Raw genomic sequence first — 21688 nt, 5'->3', positions numbered from 1 at the left:
ATTGTTGCATTTGTGACTTTCAGCAGTTTCTTTAACCGATGACATGAAAAATAAAGATGATTTAATAAGTATTTTATTACATGTGACTGCATTGTTTTTTAATTCCTGTGTGCAGTTTGTTGATCACAAAAAAGTTTTCATGTGACAGAAAAAGCTTCTTTTGAGCTCCTTGTGGTGAATTGTCATGTTGTATTAACTGCAGTTGCTGCTACACTGCTGGGTTATGAGTTTAGATATGAAACATGTCAGTTACAGTTACATTTCTGTTTCTGATCCACAGTGTAATGATGAAATGCTGGTAAGAAAGATCTTTGCTCAGTGAAGAAAATAAAGCTGATGAGTGACATTGTTAATTACAGCAGACAGAGATGGAGACAAGGAGGCAGCTGCTGATGTCACAGCAACCAACAGAGCAGCAGAAGGAGCATGAAGAGGAGAGGCAAAGACTTCAGAGACAGAGGAAGGAAAAAGATAAGTCCAGAGCAGACAGAGTCACTGAGGTAGGCCACAACGCAAACCCTCCCACACAGTCACCAGTGTTCACCAGGGGACCAACAATGTAAGAGTCACACAATGAATGAGACAGAAAGCACTTAGAAAACGGGACCAGAGAACTGAGGGAGATGGTTTCACATTTCAAATCTGACTAAACTAAGTAACATTTTACAAAGACAGTTGCAGCCACCTAGAAATAACTGAACAACCACTTGATAGTCAGATAGTGTATATGGTATAGCCCACCCTAACCCCTAAGCAGACATATAGTAACCTTACCCAGCCTCACCTAAGTGGGTGGTGCACAATACAACTGAACTAGTGACTGCCGAACATAACTGGGTCACATGGCAGCAGATCATCATCCAGATCCAGAGATCAAACCATGATCCTGCTGGAGAAGCAGACTGGAGTTACCACAGCTGCCGGCAGGAGACGCCCTCCACTGTTAGTGTGTGAGTGATGTTATAATGCTGAATTCTTTTGAGTGTGTTCAGTTAAAGTGCAAGTGTTTCCAGTGTTTAATGGACACTGAGAAGAATATTTACCTGATGAGGGGAAAAGAAACAAATGTCTCCACACAGGTCAGCAGCATGTACACACACCTCCATACAGTCAGTGTCCAGCAGGAGTTCAACTGAGCGACGAGGGGACAGAGTCATGGAGGGAAAATATTCATTTAAAAGTCACTGTTATATTCTGACAGACTGAACAGTGGAGACTGTAGCTGCTAATGTTATAAGCTCCCAGCTCACATGATGAGCTGTCGCCACGTTAGCCTGAACAAGCTAATGTTAGCCTGAACAAGCTAACGGTAGCCTGAACAAGCTAATGTTAGCCTGAACAAGCTAACGGTAGCCTGAACAAGCTAACGGTAGCCTGAACAAGCTAATGTTAGCCTGAACAAGATAATGTTAGCCTGAACAAGATAATGTTAGCCTGAACAAGCTAATGTTAGCCTAAACAAGCTAACGTTAGCCTAAACAAGCTAATGTTAGCCTGAACAAGCTAACGGTAGCCTGAACAAGCTAATGTTAGCCTGAACAAGCTAATGGTAGCCTAAACAAGCTAATGTTAGCCTGAACAAGCTAACGGTAGCCTAAATAAGCTAATATTAGTCTAAACAAGCTAATATTAGCCTAAACAAGCTAACAAGCCTAAAGCCTGAACAAGCTAATGTTAGCCTAAACAAGCTAACATTAGCCTATACAAGCTAACATTAGCCTGAACAAGCTAATGTTATCCTCGGTGAACATTGTGTGTGGAGCGTTGCTACAACAGAAGTCATCGTCATAGTTCACATACAGGAACAGTAACTTGACATCAGACTGCAGCTGCTGATTCATTTAATAATTGAGTATTCTACCAATTATTCTATTGATCGAGTATCTTGATAAGAACTGTTTTTGTCTTATTAAAGAGCAATAGAAAATATAAACAAGAGAAAACAGGTCTCATAGAATGAGAAAGTAAGTGGTTTACTTTCAAGAAAAATCACTTCATTTTTATTGCTTATTTTTCATACAATATTATGTGTAAAAACTGAAGCCATGTAGTGCAAGTACCATGTTACATTCTTGGTTTTGAAATTCAAAAACAAATACATAAAAAAAAAGTACCATAAAACTTAAATTGATAGCTCGGGCTTTTATCTGCTTCAGTCACTGAATTCCACTGACCTATATTTGGGACAGGTGTCTACATGGGACAGGCCATTAATTCCATCTGCACAAAACTCATGCACAGGAATTATGGGAAATACTGTCAAATTGATTAATTAATTCAGTATGAATAATGCTCCTATTAATATTACCAGGCTATCCAATAACATATTACAACAAATTCATGTGATCTAGCTCTGAGAGACAGCGTATCTAGGACAACCACATGCAGAGAGAGAGAGAGAGAGAGAGAGAGAGAGAGAGAGAGAGAGAGGACCATATCAAAATACAGGTAGCCTACTTTAGAAAGGACGAAAGCTGAAGATTGCCATAGTTATTTAAACCTTTATTTGCATGAACAAATTAGATAACTGACAGGGACGATACATCCAGAGAACCGGGCGTCTAATTGAGAACTGCGTTTATTTGACAAACTGTGCAGCCACACCAGGACAGTAAAATGGACTCGGCTTCTAATTGAAGTTCTGAGGTAAGTCATTTCAAATTGTCAAATAGTCATTTCCTAAATGCACACAAGGCAAAATAAGGCATTAATAGAAAAAATACATAAAATAATAATATCCTGCCTTTAAGTTGATAGAGCTTAACTTTCAGAACTGTGGGTTTTAACCTAACTTCAGTTCTGGTGTAAAGTAGTTACTGTAGTTACACTTTGTGGCATGGTGTAAGAGGCCAAACCAGTTCTGGCAATCAAATGTGCCTCCGTCCCTGGGGAGGGCAAACACTGGCAACCATCAAAGTTCACACATTTCACCAAAGGTAAGTTCAGGCAAACACTGAGATTCTACACTGTTGTGTTTTTATCGTTGTATTGTCATTATATCTTAACATAATGGTTAAGGTCACTCACCCACTCAGGTCGGAGGAGCCTGTGTTGTTCATTTTGTTTAGGCTGCATGTTGATTTGACTATCATTTCCGGTGGCAGGCTGTGGGGGTGTGGTTTTTTTGCCCGTCCATTTGAGTGGCAGGTTTTTTGTGACAAAGAGGGTGAGCAGGCTCCGATATTTTCTGTTTAATGTTGTACTTTGATTGAAGCTTTCTAATAAACAGTCAGAAGTCAACTGGACAAAGTGATGGATTTGTACAAACACGTCGCAGTAAAGAGCCCACTCAGTCTCTGAGCGGCTTTATTTGATGGACAGTAGTCGTGACATAGTTCATGAACAATGCTCAGTGTTCAGTGTGAACAGTCAGCAGCAGTTGTTCTGAAGGGAGAGAGGGGTTCACCAGTCTGCAGGAATGAAGTTCAGGATTCATACAAACTCCTGAAATTTTAGAAGATGCTTCATTTTAAATGTTTTGTTTTCTAGCTCAGAAAAATGCTTGATTTTCAACATAATCTGCTGTTTCCTTGTGTTGTTACACAATCACTCATGTAAACAAAAAGAATATTTGAAATGAAAATATCTGTACTCTTGAAAACAGCAAGCATTAAATAATCTGATCAATACAGGTGATGATTGTCCAGCAATTTGGAAACTTCTTGTCTGTGGAGGCCAAAGCTGAATCCCTCTTTTCCTTCTTCCTAGTTCCAGCAGTTTGTCTCTGGCCTGATGAAAGCACTTTACAGTGAACTCTGGCAGCTCTTGTTTCTCTTTACTTGATGTATTTTGATGTGAAGTTGGAATTGAAGTGATTTGAGGTTTTGCACTTTGCAGTTTCTTTTTGCAACAGTTTTTATTTTTGTATGAAGACATGTTCCTATTTATCTCAGGGCTGCCTTTCCTCTGAGTGGACTGAGGAAATAAATCTGACTGCAGGTTGACACTGAGTCGTAGTAAACTACATTTGATTCAGTGAGATTTTATTTTTCTTTCCTATTAAATTGTCCTCCACAGACAAATGTGAACAGTGACTGAAAACAGCAATCTGGAATCAGATTGCCCTTGTAGTCCAGGCAGATAAGAGCCAATCAGAAGCCAGCATGGGTGTCTATGTCAACGTTTCCAAAGGTCTGGAGTTTTCAAAATAAAACAGGTCCAGCAACATTTCTGAAAATCTCTGTTTTAGAGGCGGAAGACTCTGGAGGAGAGAGGACGGAGGAGGAAACAGAGAAGAAGAGATGAGTTTCAAACTAAAACGTAGCAGAGTGGATGGAGCCAAAGACAGTAAGTAAAACAACAGTGGGCACACAAGGGAAGTAATTACAAAATAAAGGGAAATAAACCAAAGTCCAAGACTGTCAACTGTCATACAAAGAGCAGGTCATGACATCTTTATTCTTAATATAATGTTTGATCCAGTTCAACCTGAAAATGATATTAGATGAATGGAAATCAAGATAATTCTGTTGAAACAGTGAGACTTGTTTTTTCATGTGAAGGTGAATAAGGTAGAGTCTGTTTTTAATAAATGATGGTGGAACATGTCAAACCTGTTTTTAACACACACACACAAACACACACACACACAGAGTCATGTGACTTCTTGTACCTGCAGAGGGGAGGAGCAGCTGAAAGTGAAAGTGTTCAGTGAGCTCAGACTCCATTTGAAGTGGACGGAGCAGAAGGAGGGAAACTGAAGGCTGAGGCAGGTGAGTGTTAACACAACATTATTATTATTTTACTGTCAAAGTCTCTGAGTCAGTTTGTCCCTGTGGACTGTGGAGGGAAGAAGAGTCACAGTGAACGTCTGTCCACACAGAGACACTGAGAGGACAACCTGTGTGTGTGTGTGTGTGTGTGTGTGTGTGTGTGTGTGTGTGTGTGTGTGTTTGTGCGTGTGTGTGTGTGTGTGTGTGTGTGTGTGTGTGTCTCTTGAGCAGCTTGTTTGTCCTGACTCTTGTGTGTGTGAGCTCACAGTCAGTGTTTCCCTCTCAGACTGAGGCTGTGATGAGGGGAGCTGAAGAGGGAAGGGCAGGGGCTCATGGGTTTGGAGAAACAGAACTCAGAGGGAGTCGTCAGTCAGTTCAACAGCTTTCTGATGAGAACTGAGGGCACAAGCCACATTTAATCACTTCAATATAAAATTAGAAAGAGAAATAAGGGTTGTCATCTGGTCAGAGGCTTAAAGGGCAGGTGCTTGAGCATCACCTGAGGTCTACCTGTGCACATGCATATGGGGAGAAGGATTATTAATCAAACTCTCTCAGTCAGATATCAAGGGGAGAACATATGGATGGATTAAAGACTTTGTAAAGAAGATCAATACAAGTTAGAATTGGAAAAAACACTGAAGGAAATGTGTTGTTGAAAATGGAACTCCTTTGTTTGTGTGTGTGTGTGTGTGTGTGTGTGTGTGTCTCTTGAGCAGCTTGTTTGTCCTGACTCTTGTGTGTGTGAGCTCACAGTCAGTGTTACTGGTTTCCCTCTCAGACTGACTGAAGTCCTGAAGATGAGTGATTGTGTGGAGGAAGAGGAGGACAGAGCAGAGTCTCCAGGACCCAGCTGTCTGTCTGTGGAGAGGCGCAGGTCCATAGATGAAACTGTGAACCTCAGTCCTGAACCTGGACCCTCAGACTCACAGTAAGAGACCTGCTACAAACCTGTGAACCTCCAAACTGTCTCTGTAACAGTGTTTAGTGTGTTGAGCTCCTGCAGTGATGTCACTTCCTGTAACAGCTTCCATAGTTTTTTTAAAAAACTTTATTCATAAACAAATCAAGATACAAACAAACAAGGCAGTTTTGCTTCTTGACAGGAAAAACTGAGGTTGAGCAGAAGCACATTAAATAAATAAAGTCAAAGTTTAAGAGAAAAATACAGAAGTACATGAAAAGATTAAGAAGAAGATTCATTGAAATAAATCAAGAGAATAAACTAACTTCAGGGCTTTCTTATCATCCTTTATCAGCTTCAGAGACTTGCATCGTGATTTCAATTCATTCAGCCAATGATTCATATATGGTTTGGTTTTAAAGTACCTGCATTTGTAAATGATCCTCTTGGACTGTGTCCAGCTCCACATGTTGCTCCAGAAAGACTGATCCACAGTGGAAGAATAAATGTTCCAAGCTTTCAGTCTCATGTTCACAGAACACACAGTTCTTCACATCAAGATCAAACCTCAGTCTTCACAACTTGTTTGTTGGGTAAATCTCATTTAAGATTTTAAAGTTCACCTCTTTCACTTCAGGAGGGAGAGGAAGTGAAATATATCTTCCCCTTATCACCTTCACCTCCTCAATCTCAAATCCCCTCAGTATAGAATTTCTTTTAACTGGGCTGTGGTAGCGTTCCTATAACAGACTGTTTCTAATAACTTTGTACATTTACTGTCTCAAAAGTCAGTTCCTGCGCTGCAGAGCTGTGTCAGCCCAGGAGAGATCTTTAACCACTGATCTCAAAGAGACTGGTACAGCTTTAATCAATCTGTTAAAGGTTTGAACAGAACATTTGAGTTGGAATTTCTCACAGAACATCTCGTGCTGTGACACATTTCCACTGTCATCCAGAAAATGAGCTGCAGCCCAGATTCCTTCAGATTCTCATCTCAATCCACTGATTTTTCACAGTGTAGAACATATGTGTTGTTCCACACAGGTGTGTTATGTGGTGTCATATTATGTCTGTATATTAATTTCCAGTAGAGGAGGGCTTGCTGATGGAAAATGGAGAGTTTGACTGGTAATGAGCTAAATTCAAAGTCACAGCGTAGTAGAAAGTATGTTCCTCCCATGTTCTGGAAAATCACATCAGGGACAATGAACCAAAAAGATGAAAGACTGTAACCACTTCAGTTTCAAGACACCACTCAGAATATCAAGATCAATCACATTTGCTCCCCCCGGTGATATGGGGAAGGAGAGAGCTGGTAAATCAGTCTGGACAAACTCTCCATCTTTGTGAACAAAATCCTCCCAGACATGCTGACATCTCTCTGCAGCCATCTGTGAAGAGCTGTCTGACACTTTTCCATATTGTTACAGATATTCCTCTTTTCACTCATAATTCTGTCTCGACAAGCAACAGTTCCTAAAGATTTCCCCTCCTTCTGAACCTGTATATTACATGCTGACTGCAGGGGGCGCTCCTGCACTGTCATTATTTCACATTTATTGATGTTTAACCATGGACCTGATGCTTTGGAGAACTGATTGACTGCAAAGCTAAAGGATCTGATTTTCATTTTATAAGAACAAAGTTGGGTCATCCACCAGCTGACCTCTTATTATTTGTTTATCCATCACATTTAACCTTCAATGTCACTGCTTTAATCAGAATAGATCACATCTCTGCCACCATTACAAACAGAGGTGGCCAAGTGCCATGTCCTAGAGAAACACAGCTGTAGATTCCATTGTACAGCAGCCCTATAATCTTAATAAATGTCTCTCCAAGACCAAAGAACCTCAGAGTTTCCAGTATAAACTGATGTTCCACAGAATCAAATGCTTTGTAAAAATCTAGAAATAAAATAAACCCACTCTCTTGGATTATTTCACTACCATCAAGAAGGTCTAATACAGGCCTTGTGTTATTATGAACTGACCTTCCTTTCAAAAATCCTGACTGTGTTTCACTAATTATGGACCAAATACCTGTCTTCAGTCTCGCAGCAACAGCCCCTGAGAGTATTTTATAGTCAGTGTTCAACAAAGTGATTGGTCTGAAATGATCTAAACTTCTTTTGTCTTTACCTGATTTAGGAATCAGGCTGATTGTTTCATGCTTGACATCAGTTCATTCTTCTCTATCCACTCTTTAAATAATACATTTCTTAGATCTTTTCCAAAAGAGCTGATAAAACTGCTGCAAAAGCTGTGAGCCATCTGTCCCTGGAGATTTGTAGGAAGCCATCTTCAGGATTACTGAGTCCAAATCCTCAGTTTTTAACTTTGTCTCACACAAATCCCTGAAGGAGTCCTCAATACGTGGGATACCATCCTGGATTTTATCAGAGAAGGCGACAGCATCACCTAAAGAGTAAAGTGAGGAGCACAGATCAGTAGACTTGTATTTGAGTTTCTCTGTTGTCTACTTTTCTCTAAGTGACTAAAACATGAGGAGTTTTTCTCACCTGCCTCCAGACATTTGGCTCATGATCTTATAAAGGCACAAGACACAGACACTTTCAAGACACAGATCATCTCACTTGGTTTGTAACTCCATCAGTTTGTTTTTCTCCTGAAGGTTTAGATCTGTTTCCTACAACACTGAGATATTTCTTGGAGAAAATTACTTTCATACGTTTTCCTCTTTAGTTCCTTACAAACATTTGTAGTAAATTCTCTAATTATGAATTTCATAAATTCCAGTTTGAAAATATTACCTTCAATTGAATCATTAATTTCAATATCCCTTATTATTTGTCTAATTTTATCATAATATTCTTCCTTATTTAACAAACTGGCATCAAACTTCCAATATTCTTTCTTTGTCATTTCTTTCCTTGTGGGTTCGAAGATAAAATCTACGAAACAATGATCTGACAAGGTGCTTTGGAAATGTTGGATTGTGAAGTGTAGCTCAGAATATTATCACTCACCAACCGTGATCATTTCTCTATTTGCTTCCTCCATGAGGCTTAAACCATGTGGGACTATTAACCCCCCAATTTAAACTTCTGTAAACATCAGTTAAATTATTACCTGTCATCAAACTTTGAACAATGTCCTTACACTGCATGACTTCCACTGGAGGGCACCTGTCAACCAACTCATTTTGAGTCATGTTCCAGTCTCCTGGGGAAGAAGTGTCATCTCTGCAGGCCCTGTGGCACCTTACCACCGGCTCTGTTGTCTGCAGCGTATAGAAGAAAATCTGTCTCAGAAGATTTTGACTTTGTTAAGACTGTGAATTTCTGCCACTGGTTTTGTTTTGCATTGCAATTATGGATCTGAATTCAACTCATGAGATTTTCAAGAAATGTTGATAAATTCAGAATAAACAATTCAAACTTGGAAAAAATTTCACAATGACTCTGTCATCAGAGAATTGATCAGTGATCAATGTGATATGAATAAAAACATGTTTGTGTTTGCAGAGGTCAGAACCACAGACTGAGAGCAGAGTCTCCAGGATCCAGCTGTCTGTCTATGAAGAGTGACCGGTCCAAAAACTTTAATCCTCCAGACCTCAGTCCTGAACCTGGACCCTCAGATTCACAGTAAGAGACAGTTTCTACTGTAAACTGAGCTGAAGATGATTCAGTTATTAAACATATTTGACTGTGACATATTAGTGATGAAGACATGTCTTCACAGATGGAGGAAGAGGAGTGGTGTCTCTGTGGAGGAGCAGCTGTCCTGCTGTGCTCTGTGTCAGGACGTCCTGAAGGATCCAGTCTCTACCAGCTGTGGACACTGGTTCTGCAGACAGTGCTTCACCTCATACTGGGACCAGTCTGGGTCTTCAGGAGACCCCTCTTGTCCTCAGTGTGGACAAAGACCCATCACTGTACAAAGTAAGACTGAACATGTGTCTGCTGATGTCTTCATTTCTGAAACCAGGACCTGTTGTTTTCTCCAGTGTCAGTTGTTCTATCACACAGCCCTGACATTTCAGATGATTCTAAAAAGCACAACATTAAAAAGCTTTTCTTTGCTGCTCTTTAGTTTTTCTGTAGCTGATGAAAATAATCAGCAGATTCTCAGATTCTCTGTCTTCAGTCTGACATTGTCTCTTCTCTTTCAGCAGATAGTGGTCTGCAGGGGGTTTTAGATCAACATAAGATCAGTCTGAGGAGCAGATGTGAACATGTGACTGAAGGAAGTGATGGAACAGGAAGTGGAACCCTCTTCAACAGGATCTACACTGAGCTCTACATCACAGAGGGACAGAGTGAAGAGGTTAATACCCAACATGAGGTGAGGCAGCTGGAGACAGCTTCCAAGATGAAGACCCTCCATGACACTCCAATCAAGTGCCACGACATCTTTAAAGCCTTACCTGACCAACAGAGACCCATCAGAGTGGTTCTGACCAACGGCGTCGCTGGCATTGGAAAAACCTTCTCAGTGCAGAAGTTCAGTCTGGACTGGGCAGAGGGCTTGGAGAACCAAGATGTCAGTCTGCTGGTTCTGCTTTCGTTCAGGGAGCTGAACCTGATCAGAGAGCAGCAGTACAGTCTTCTCAGGCTGCTCCATGTTTTCCATCCAACATTACAGAAGGTCACAGCAGAGCAGCTGGCTGTCTGTAAAGTTCTGTTCATCTTGGACGGCCTGGATGAAAGCAGACTTTCACTGGATTTCACCAACAGGGAGGTTGTGTCTGATGTCACACAGACGTCATCAGTCAACCTGCTGCTGACAAACCTCATCCAGGGGAACCTGCTTCCTTCTGCTCTGGTGTGGATCACTTCCAGACCTGCAGCAGCCAATCAGATCCCTCCTACATGTGTTGACAGGGTAACAGAGGTGCAAGGCTTCACTGACGCCCAGAAGGAGGAGTACTTCAGGAGGAGATCCAGTGATGAAGAGCTGTCCAGCAGAACCATCTCACACATCAAGAAGTCCAGGAGCCTCCACATCATGTGTCAAGTCCCAGTCTTCTGCTGGATCACTGCTACAGTTCTGGAGCATGTGTTGACTACAGAGCAGAGAGGAGAGCTGCCCCAGACCCTGACTGACCTGTTCTCACACTTCCTGCTGGTTCAGACAAAGAGGAAGAAGCTCAAGTATGATGAGAGATATAAAGGAAAGAAGAAGAACAAAAAAAAGAACAGCAGTCCACAGGAGCTGATAGAGGCTGACAGGGAAGTTCCTCTGAAGCTGGGGAGGCTGGCGTTTGAACATCTGGAGAAAGGAAACATCATGTTCTACCAAGAAGACCTGGAGCAGTGTGGTCTGGATGTCACAGAGGCCTTGGTGTACTCAGGACTCTGTACTGAGATCTTCAAAAGAGAGAGTGTGATCTTCCAGAAAACAGTCTACTGCTTTGTTCATCTGAGCATTCAGGAGTTTCTGGCTGCAGTCTACATGTTCCACTGTTACACCAACGGGAACACAGAGGTCCTGGAGAACTTCCTGGGAAAACAACATGTTGATTCAGCCCTGGATGTCTTCCTGAGGGCAGCCATGGAGAAATCCCTCAGAAGTAAAAATGGTCACCTGGACCTGTTTGTTCGCTTCCTTCATGGCCTCTCTCTGGAGTCCAACCAAACACTCTTAGGAGGTCTGCTGGGTCAGAGGAAGAACAGTCCAGAAACCATCCAGAGAGCCATCAACAACCTGAAGGAGATGAACAGTGATAAAATCTCTCCTGACAGAAGCATCAACATCTTCCACTGTCTGATGGAGATGAAGGACCACTCAGTTCATCAGGAGATCCAAGAGTTCCTGAAGTCAGAGACCAGATCAGAGAAGAGACTCTCTGAGATCCACTGCTCAGCTCTGGCCTACATGCTGCAGATGTCAGAGGAGGTTCTGGATGAGTTGGACCTGAAGAAGTACAACACATCATATCAGGGACGACGGAGACTGATCCCAGCTGTGAGGAACTGCAGGAAGGCTCGGTGAGTCCAGACATGATCAATATAATTATCAATAAGTATATTTGAACAGTAGTTGAGTCAAATTCAGATAAACACAGTTTTCATTTATTCTCATTATTCTTAGTTTTACATTGAAACAATCAAAGGTCAGTTGTTTTTTTTCTGGAGGTGTTGTAAATGCTGTGAGCACCAAAATGTAGATGTTTCAGTTGGTTGTGATTGTTGCTGTTAAGTTGATAAAAAACACTTGTTTTGTTTATTTGTAATAATTGTTCGATGATTCATTGATTTGTTAATGTTCTGTGTTGTTTTGAGTCTTTTTTGTTTAATTCAAACCTGATCAAACTAATTAAAGCAGCTCCACTGATCTTACACCTCAGTGTGTGTTTCCAGGTGTTTCCAGGTGTTTCCAGGTGTTGGGGAGGACACCTGCATATGAGAAAACAGTAGTATTAAACCTTTAGTGTCTCCAGCTGTGCAGTCTGATAAATGTCCACAGGTGATGTCATCTGAGTCAGTGTGGGCGGAGTCTGAAGACAACACCAGACCTCTGTAGCCCCCCCCTCATCTCTGCTGCATAACACACCTTAATCAAACAGCCGAGGGTTGGTGGTTGAGGTGCATTGTGGGTAATGTCGGCAGCAGGTTTTTCTGAGGAAGAAGAATGTGTGAATGAAAAAAGAAGATGTCTCTGGTTCAGCTTTGTTGAAACTGTCCATTGTGACAGTGTTACAGGAGAGCAGTGATGAATCTGTGGAGGTCTGTATTCAGGACTAATGAGGTTTCTATGACAACAGTCATCAGTGTTTGACAGTGAACAGTGAATGCAGTGAAGCTCTAATGAGCAGGTTCTAGCAGGTGTTTAGTAAAGTTTGTATAAGACCTGAATCATTGTCCAGAGATGACTGAAGTCATGATGAGCATGGAGGATGTTAGGGGACGCCTCCCCCCCTTTAAATCACAGGAGACAGAAACAGTGGGCTCCAATGAAAGCTGCTTTAAAAGTGGAGCTGAACAGCAGCCACTGTGGTAACAACAAACACTGATGGGATAATGGTTCATGATCAAACACAATGTAACAGCTGCACAAGCAGAGAAAAGTCATCACATCAGTGAAATGACTCAACTGGTCAAAGCAGACCAAGAGTGGAGATGTAAACCCCTGAGTGTATTGACCTGATCAAGGCTGAGCTTTATTGATTATTGAACTTTTCATGTTGAAGAGTGAACTTGTGTTTTTTGAAGTGTCATGGTGGAGCTTTAAAGTCTTTCCATAGACTGTGTTGAATGAGACAGAAAGTCCCAGGTGTTTTCTCTCTTGTTGCTGTAGAGGAGAGTCGTATCAGGAAATGTTCAGCTTCAGCCAAGAACACAGGTGTGAATCTATCAGAGCAGAATGGGAGGATTCAGTCTTCTTCTACACACCAGAGCTCAGTGTCATGTTTCTGTGAGGACCTTCTGTGAAAACCAGGCAGCAAACAGAGATTAGATTGAACTGTTGACTGAGTTGACCTCAGGAGAAATGTTCTGGAGTAGGGATGCCACGGTGTGGAAATGTTCCCACCGGACATGAAGACATGTGTGGGCTCAGTATCTGTAGATTAGACCTCAGTGTTTCCCACACACTGATTTATCTGTGACAGGCCGCCACCACATCAACAATGACGCCACATATTGATTTTCTATTGGTTTACAGTTTCAAATGAGGAAAATCTTATTTCACTGTGGAGCTGCACACACACACACACACACACACTTCCAGGTTGTAACTGTAGAGTCCACTAAGTGTTGATCACTAGTGTTTTACTGAGGACAGTTTGTTCATGGATCAACGTGTGTGCTGCCACTGATTCACCACAATGAGCCAGATGTGTTTTATGCAGTGGTGTATGTTGACCTCTACAGAGAGGCAGCAGAGCCAAGCAATCTGGAGTCAGTTTAAAAACAGTGGAGAATAAAACTGTTTTTCTGAACAAGATTCTGACTCTGGATCAAATCATATGATGGAGGCAGAAATGTAACATCATTTTCCCTCCTTCATCTGCACAACAAAGATTCCCATGAAACTCTGCAGGTCTGAGAGAGAGTGATGAGAATTATTGTTTCATGTCAAACACAATCAGATCAGATGAGCTGAGCCACAGATGTGAAGAGCAGATGTTCATCACATCATCATCTTTTCTCATCAGATGCATTTTAACTTCAGTGTCTTTTATTACAAACTGTCTGATTTTATTCTAACACATTTTATATTTTCTCTCATCACAGACTTGTTGGTTGTGGACTCTCAGAGACTCACTGCGAAGTCGTGTCCTCAGCTCTGAAGTCCAACCCCTCCCATCTGAGACACCTGGACCTGAGTGGAAACTGGGACCTGGAGGATTCAGGAGTGAAGCAGCTGTGTGCTGGACTGGAGAGTCCAAACTGTAGACTGGAGACTCTGAGGTCAGTTCACTGACTGGAGCTGTTGTAGTTTTATATTCAGTTCAAATCTGTGAAGTTCCAGTTTTTCATTGGTTGGTTCATTTTCAGGATTTCTGTGTGAGGATTTAAAAAATCAGCCAGAAAGAAGGAAGATGAGACCAGGAGCAGAGTGGTGATGGGGAGGGTCAGGAAAATCCCCGGGGGCCGTTTTGGGGCCGGGGCCAGACTGATTAATGTGTAGACTAATAATATTGTGTAATATAAAAGTGGTCTACCTCGCTGCACCATCCTGCAGCCAACTGAGCCTCGCAGCCTCTTACCAAGTCTATATTTGCAGTAGGGGGGTAAATGAGTGGCCCCTCCTCAGGTGGTTCTGTTTTCTTCAAGTCCACGTTGTGCTTCTCTGAACCTGTGCACTGTGAACTCAAAGCGCTCCAGGTGTCCTTCATGTCATATCTAGTTGATTGTGTGTGAACACAACAAAAGGTCAGACTTGATCTTGAAGAATGGAGCTTCTTCTAATCACATGAGTAACACAAGTGGTCATGTGACTGTGGTTCAGGAGCAGTTACCAGAGCAGACTGGCACTGACACTCAGAGAAACTCTGTTCATCAACTATCAGACCTAAACCGTGGACGTTGTGCTGAGCTGAAGGGTTGTAGGACTGTGAGCACAGGTTTGATCTCTGCTCTGTGACCTTCATTAACCCCGTCCTCACTCAGTCTGCTCCTCACTGGGGGGTTGATGTGAAAACCAGATGAATTCTACTTCCTCATTCAGTGAAGATCAGCTGAATAAATCTGTGGTGTTTTCCAGCAGGAGGCTCTGAACGTTACCTGAAGGTGAACTGGTTGTTGCTGCAGGTCACAGAATCTGACGGCTCACAGAATGGGCTGTAACACCGGTGGTAGACTGAGGCCGAGCACTCGTCCTCCTCAAGTTCTCAACAGTAACACAAGTTCTTCTTTAAAGATGTGGACACAGATAAATCTTTTCCCTCCTCCTGTAAATGTGACATTGTGCAGTTGTTTGGTGACTTTGGAACATTGAAGCTGCTCCACCATGTTTGTTCTGAACAGTGTGACTGAGTTCTCACTGTTTGTTCACGTCCTCAGTGTTTTGTTTCTGTGCTGATGTCTGTAGTGTCAGAGAGGGAACAGACTAAACAGACGTGAATCCTCTGATTCTCCTCTGATTACAGACTGAACTGAGGTCAGCAGCAGCTGATCAACCTGTGTTCACATCAACAGCTGTATGAATGTTGTGCTGACATTTGGATGATGTGTGTAGAAGGCTGACATGATGAAGATCCACAATAACAGAAGGACAAAGTCACTCTACTCATTTTAGACAAAGATCATTGATCAGGACAAATCTGATTGATTATCAATCATTGATCTACATCTTTGATTCTTTATTCAGATTGAACAACTGCAGTTTGTCAGAGATCAGCTGTTCTTCTCTGGTCTCAGCTCTGAAGTCCAACCCCTCCCATCTGAGAGAACTGGACCTGAGTAGAAACCAGGACCTGCAGGATCCAGGAGTGAAGGTTCTGTGTGGTTTTCTGCAGAGTCCAGACTGTAGACTGGAGACTCTGAGGTCAGTTCACTGTTGTAGATCTTATATCTTGAATCCACAGCTAATGAGGCTTCACACACAAGTTGAATCCATTGACTGTGAATGAATGAATGACATTGTAAATAGTTGTTGTCTCATGTTTCCAGTTGTTCTTCTCTCAGACTGAGAATGATTCTTCAGTTTCAGCTCATTTCACTCACTTGTCATGAATAACGTCTGTTCACTTCAGTTCAACCTTCACAGCTCACACACTCGTATTTCTCTCTGTCAGAGGACTCATGTTTTCTAAATCCACTGGAGAAAATGTCCAGTGTTAGTTGTTCAAGTCAATTCATTTTTATCACAACAACATACAGAAGATCCTCACAACTAATATTTGTCCAAAGAAAGTGAAGAAACAATCTTCTTTTTTTCAGTAGATTTCAGTGAAGTGTCAGGACTAATGTCTGTTTGATCAAACTGTGTGTGTGTGTTTTTCAACTGTCAACACAACACAACTGTTGTGTTGACAATGTTGTGTTGTACTGACATGATGATGATCCACAATAACAGAAGGAAAAAGTCACTCTACTCATTTTAGACAAAGATCATTGATCAGGACAAATCTGATTGATTATCAATCATTGATCTACATCTTTGATTCTTTATTCAGATTAAGGAGCTGCAGGTTGTCAAAGATCAGCTGTTCTTCTCTGGTCTCAGCTCTGAAGTCCAACCCCTCCCATCTGAGAGAACTGGACCTGAGTGGAAACCAGGACCTGCAGGATCCAGGAGTGAAGGGTCTGTGTGGTTTTCTGCAGAGTCCAGACTGTAGACTGGAGACTCTGAGGTCAGACTCCATGTTTTCTTTCTGTGCTGAGATGAATGTGATGTGAAAGTTGTGTTGACACTGAGCTGCAGACATGAGGCTGATATTATACTGATCCACACTGAGGATCTTCATGGTAAAGTCTGTTTTCTTCTTCTCTGCTTTTAGTCCAGTGACTGTTTCTCTTCAACTTTCACCTCATGACTTTTTAAAACACCAACAGAAACACATTGAATCTGTCAGACAATAACTGATCTATAATCAATAGCTGATGGTCCCAACACTTTTATAAGGCTCTGTGATGTTTGTTCTGACTCCAGTATTCAAAGCCAAGTTGTCATAGCAACAGGTTGTTTCATCACTGTAAATCCTGTAGGTTTGACTGTGTTAAATATTTGAGCTCAGTCACCAGGTGTCTGTGTCTCTGCCGTTCCATCAACTAGTGAATTTAATATATATTTCTGTACATTTGTTCTCATGTCTCCAAACTTCAGCCTGACATGTTTGTTGTCTTTGAAAACTTGAGGATCTTTAGTAGAATCTGCACAACATGAGTTTGTATAGATGGAGCCACAGGTGGAGCTGGCAGAGTTGAAGAGGTGGAGTCACTACGTCTTTATTGAAGCAGCAGCATGTTGTCATGAATATTAATGAGAGCTGTTTTTACTTTGTCTGTTTGACTCTTTGTGGTTTCAAGCAGGAACTTTGTCTCCTAAACTCACATCTTTGATTCTTTATTCAGATTGAGAAACTGCAGGTTGTCAGAGATCAGCTGTTCTTCTCTGGGCTCAGCTCTGAAGTCCAACCCCTCCCATCTGAGAGAACTGGACCTGAGTGTAAACCTGAACCTGCAGGATCCAGGAGTGAAGGTTCTGTGTGGTTTTCTGCAGAGTCTAGACTGTAGACTGGAGACTCTGAGGTCAGTTCACTGTTGTAGATCTTATATCTTGAATCCACAGCTAATGAAGCTTCACACACAAGTTGAATCCATTGACTGTGAATGAATGAATGACATTGTAAATAGTTGTTGTCTCATGTTTCCAGTTGTTCTTCTCTCAGACTGAGAATGATTCTTCAGTTTCAGCTCATTTCACTCACTTGTCATGAATAATGTCTGTTCACTTCAGTTCAACCTTCACAGCTCACACACTAATATTTCTCTCAGTCAGAGGACTCATGTTTTCTAAATCCACTGGAGAAAATGTCCAGTGTTAGTTGTTCAAGTCAATTCATTTTTATCACAACAACATACACAAGATCCTCACAACTAATATTTGTCCAAAGAAAGTGAAGAAACAACAGACTAATGTTTGTTTGATCAAACTGTGTGTGTGTGTTTTCATTTGTAACACAACACACACAACTGTTGTGTTGACAATGTTGTGTTGTACTGACATGATGATGATCCACAATAACAGAAGGACAAAGTCACTCTACTCATTTTAGATAAAGATCATTGATCAGGACAAATCTGATTGATTATCAACCATTGATCTACATCTTTGATTCTTTATTCAGATTGATGGGCTGCAGTTTGTCAGAGATCAGCTGTTCTTCTCTGGGCTCAGCTCTGAAGTCCAACCCCTCCCATCTGAGAGAACTGGACCTGAGATTCAACAACCTGCAGGATTCAGACCTGAAGGATCTCCGTGGTCTCGTGGAGAGTCCAGACTGTAGACTGGACTCTCTGAGGTCAGTAGAGGGGCGGAGTCAGTCCATGCTGCTCTCAGCAGTATTGTACTAAACACAGTTAGTATCAGAGCAAAGATCCTGGGACAGGCTTCAGGATTGGACAGAAAGACAGAGAGAGAGACAACAGTCAGCCAATCAGAGCAGCCAGAAGCTTGTTGTGATCATGTGTGTGAGTTGATGTGAAGACGACTGTTGTTGTTGTGTTGATGTGTACAGGAAATTAAGCTGATTCCAGCTGACAGCCTCACAGATGGACAGAGACAGTGTCCTCATTCATCAAAGTGTCCAATCTGATCTGAGACTGTTTGTTCTCTGGTTTCAACACTAAACAGCTGATCAGTTTCATCTGTGTCACAGCTCTGAGATCAGTGTGATGGAGCCTGACAGTCCCTGGCTCTTAGTGACAGCCTCCATGTTCAGTCAGGTGATGTTTCAGAAGCAGCTCACATGTTGATCAACACACAGAGACTCTGTGTTTAAAGTGACATCAGCTGACAGGTAACAGGAGTGAATCCATCACTGACCTGTTGCTGACTCAGCACTTTGTTTCCACTGTGGACTGAGTGAAATGTGCAGAGTGAACAGACTTGATGCTGAACGTCTCTGCAGGTCTGTGAGCTTCCAGCTCAGTGTGTTCACTCCAACACGTTAACATGAGAGCTGAGAGGAAGCAGCTGCTGCACATCTGGTCTGAACAGGACTGAAGTCCCTGCTGCATCACTGACTGATGAAGTGAGTCTCTGTAAACACTGATTCATCTCCTCTGCTTTCTTCTTCTCTACGCAGCTGGTGGTCACGGCCTTTCAAAAGGTGAGAGTGGAGAGGAGAGCTTGATCCAGCAGTGACTGACAGAGGAATCAGAAGAAGTGGAGATGACTCTCAGTGCTGCAGTCTGAACTGATCTGAGAACAGCTCCACTGTCACACACAGAGTCCAGTCCACCATCATCCCTGTGTGTTCCTCTGGATCTGACAGAGCATCATCAGTGTCTCTGGACTTAAAGCTCATCAAGTTCAGCTCTGAACAATTTCCTTGTTGAGCTTCACAAAGAGGGAATTTCACAGTAAAATGACTTGAACTCTGAAGATTAGTTTGACTCAGACGTTGAAGCCTCATGTTCTTCAGCTGAACTTTACAAGATATTATTGTACAGGAGGAACATGTTGTTTTTATCCTCCATCTTATTGATGTATTCAATAATACTTTATAGAAGATATATTAAATGATCATATTCATAATGTAGAATATGCTAAATATTTATAACCAGCCCCTGCAGCAAAAAGAAACCAAAAAGTTTTTTACTGTAGTAGAAGTTAAAATGTTTTAAGATAAAAGTAAAAAGTAAGTTGAAGTTAAAATCTACTCATTATGTTACTGTTACATTTTCATAGTATTGTATTGTTATTGCACATTTACTGCTTCTCTTAAGCCTGTTGAGATACGAGGTTTTTAGCCATATCTCCCAGCCTTTTTATATGATCATGTCTATATATCATAATGATAAGTCAACAAGTATCATTGGTTTAATTAATCATTAATTAACAGTAGTTTAAATCCTTCTGTTTGGTAAATAATGTTTTTATGTTTACTTCCTGTTCTTTATAGCCTTATATTTGACTGGTGTTTAGTTCTGCTGTTTGTAGCAGAATAATAATTCAGTGTAAATTTAAATGTAGCTTCAATTTTCACCGACACAGTGAGGGGGGCAGTAGAGTTTCAGGAGCCAGAACAACCTCCACCAATCAGAGGTTTAGTTCAGCCTGAGAGGTAAAACCCAGGGCTGGTGAGAGCGACATCATCTTCATCAGCTCCTCTCTTCTCTCATTGGCTGTCATTCACAGCTGATCCACAGAAATACTCTGGGCTTTGTTTACTTGAGGTTTTAATGTTGGCATTTCACTGTTTTTACATCCAGAGACTGTTGATGTGAAGTGCAGCATTATCAATGACCATAATTAGCAAATCATTTGAACACATTTCCTCCATCCACCACTGACTTATTCAATGACCTTGTTGCTTCCAATGATAATTTAAGATTCTCTTTAGGTTCAGTTTCTCCTGATCAAAAAACACCACAAATCAAATCACCATGGAAAAACAAGCTGTTGAAAAGCTGAGAGAGGACAGAGGAAATGTTCACATGTTCACTTGTATATTTTTAAACATAGGGTTTTAATTAACAGTTACGTAGTCAGGAAAGAGAGACGATTAATTCAGAAAACCAAAATAACCACAGTTTTCTTTTCTACAGTTGATAATCTTTTAAATCCACCACCTGCTCTCAGTCTAACTCAACTTTCAACTGAGAAAATCTCAGCACAGTTTTAAAGAAAACATTTCTGTCAGAGCCAGCATAGCAAATATTAACACCCAAACTGTTATGGGCTCCCAGCTATGATGTCAACCAATCTGCTACCTTACTTTCTCCTAAGGAACAACAAGACTAATAAAGTCCTCTGAACTCAGGAAACCTACTGCTTTTAAAATGTCAATGATCAATCTGGACGACTCAGTTAAATAATTCCAGACGCATTTCTTTGAGAGAAAATTGTTTTTAATCAACCACTCACATTTAACCAGTAACATTTTAGAAAAGTTCCAATCTGGTTATTCAGCAACCCACAGCACAGAGAGTGCTGTAATCAAAGTGGTAAATGAGAAATGAGCCGGTCTCTGACCGTGTTTTAGTCTGATTTATTCTTATTTAATGAAACAGCCATAGGAATGGTGAATATCCTCAGGGGACCCACAGTACTGAATATGGTGTTCCTCAAGGAACCATTCACAGCCCAATCCTGTTATCACTATATTTGCTCCCATTGGGAAACAGTATCAACCATCACCATATTGGGTACCATCTGTACGCTGATGATACACAATTGTACATCTCTGTTTCCCCAAATGACTCCATTGCACTGCTCTCTCTCATCACCTGTCTCACTAACATTAACACATGGATGTGTAAAAACCTTTTAAAAGCAACAAGAGAAAATCTTCATTTTGTGTTTGGTCTCAGCAAACAAATGAAAACACTAATCACATATTTGGGATCACTTTAGCCTCAGATCTTTAGAGGAAGAAATAAGAAATGTTTCCAAAGTCACTCAGAATCCTCACTCACACTTTTATCACTACCTGTTTAGACTGTTGTGATTCTCTGTACCTTTCAGAAACGACTGTAAAGTTGTGACATGAGATTTTCTTTGGTTTTATGTTCCATGCAGATCACTAAGGTCTTCCACTACCTTTCTTTTAGATGTCTTTTCAGTGTTTTTTGTTGTTGTGCTTTTTTAATCCTGTGTGAATCACTTTTAAGTATGTTATCTATATGTTATATCAATAAAGTTGAATTGAAAAACATTTTAGAGCCAAGTTTAACCTGTTGCTGCCCAGAGGGACCACCTGTCCTGCAGAGTCTGTCAGTCTTCATGTGTCAGGACAGAGTGAAGCAGCTCCACGGTTTCTGCACCGGCCTTCACTCACACTCACCTGCTCACCTGAGTGATTATCTGCTTTAATCTGAACCATGCTCTGAAACTTCATGGTCTGCACCCGCACTGACAACTTGTCGCTGATTGGTTGGTGGTAATTCCCTTGAGCCAATCACTTCCTCTCCTGCCTCCTGACCAAACAG

The 21688-nt window shown here is 41.4% G+C and overlaps 1 protein-coding gene across 4 annotated transcripts in view; it reads left to right on the top strand.

Annotated features, from left to right (window-relative positions):
• The window catches only part of LOC139612004 (NLR family CARD domain-containing protein 3-like), a 36840-nt gene extending 15426 nt beyond the window's left edge, over window positions 1–21414 (top strand). For 2 of the 4 annotated variants that reach the window (XM_071467132.1, XM_071467133.1), the window contains exons 4-12: window positions 9104–9226; window positions 9324–9523; window positions 9754–11572; window positions 13820–13996; window positions 15399–15575; window positions 16207–16383; window positions 17105–17281; window positions 17881–18054; window positions 18841–21414. In XM_071467132.1, the coding sequence (XP_071323233.1) occupies window positions 9104–9226; window positions 9324–9523; window positions 9754–11572; window positions 13820–13996; window positions 15399–15575; window positions 16207–16383; window positions 17105–17281; window positions 17881–18054; window positions 18841–18868 (3052 nt within the window). In that variant the 3' untranslated portion in view covers window positions 18869–21414. Of the gene's footprint in view, window positions 1–1697; window positions 4713–5493; window positions 5644–9103; window positions 9227–9323; window positions 9524–9753; window positions 11573–13819; window positions 13997–15398; window positions 15576–16206; window positions 16384–17104; window positions 17282–17880; window positions 18055–18840 lie in introns of those variants that run through there. The other 2 variants (XM_071467136.1, XM_071467134.1) reach the window with 2 other exon arrangements.
• The last annotated feature ends 274 nt before the right edge of the window (window positions 21415–21688 follow it).

The sequence above is a fragment of the Trachinotus anak genome, unplaced genomic scaffold, assembly GCF_046630095.1.
Source record: "Trachinotus anak isolate AG129_WGS33_773 ecotype Australia unplaced genomic scaffold, CSIRO_AGI_Tana_v1 ptg000029l, whole genome shotgun sequence".
Lineage (NCBI taxonomy): Eukaryota > Metazoa > Chordata > Actinopteri > Carangiformes > Carangidae > Trachinotus > Trachinotus anak.
Note: the sequence above shows the minus strand (reverse complement) of the source record. Positions and strands in the feature narration are given on the sequence as shown.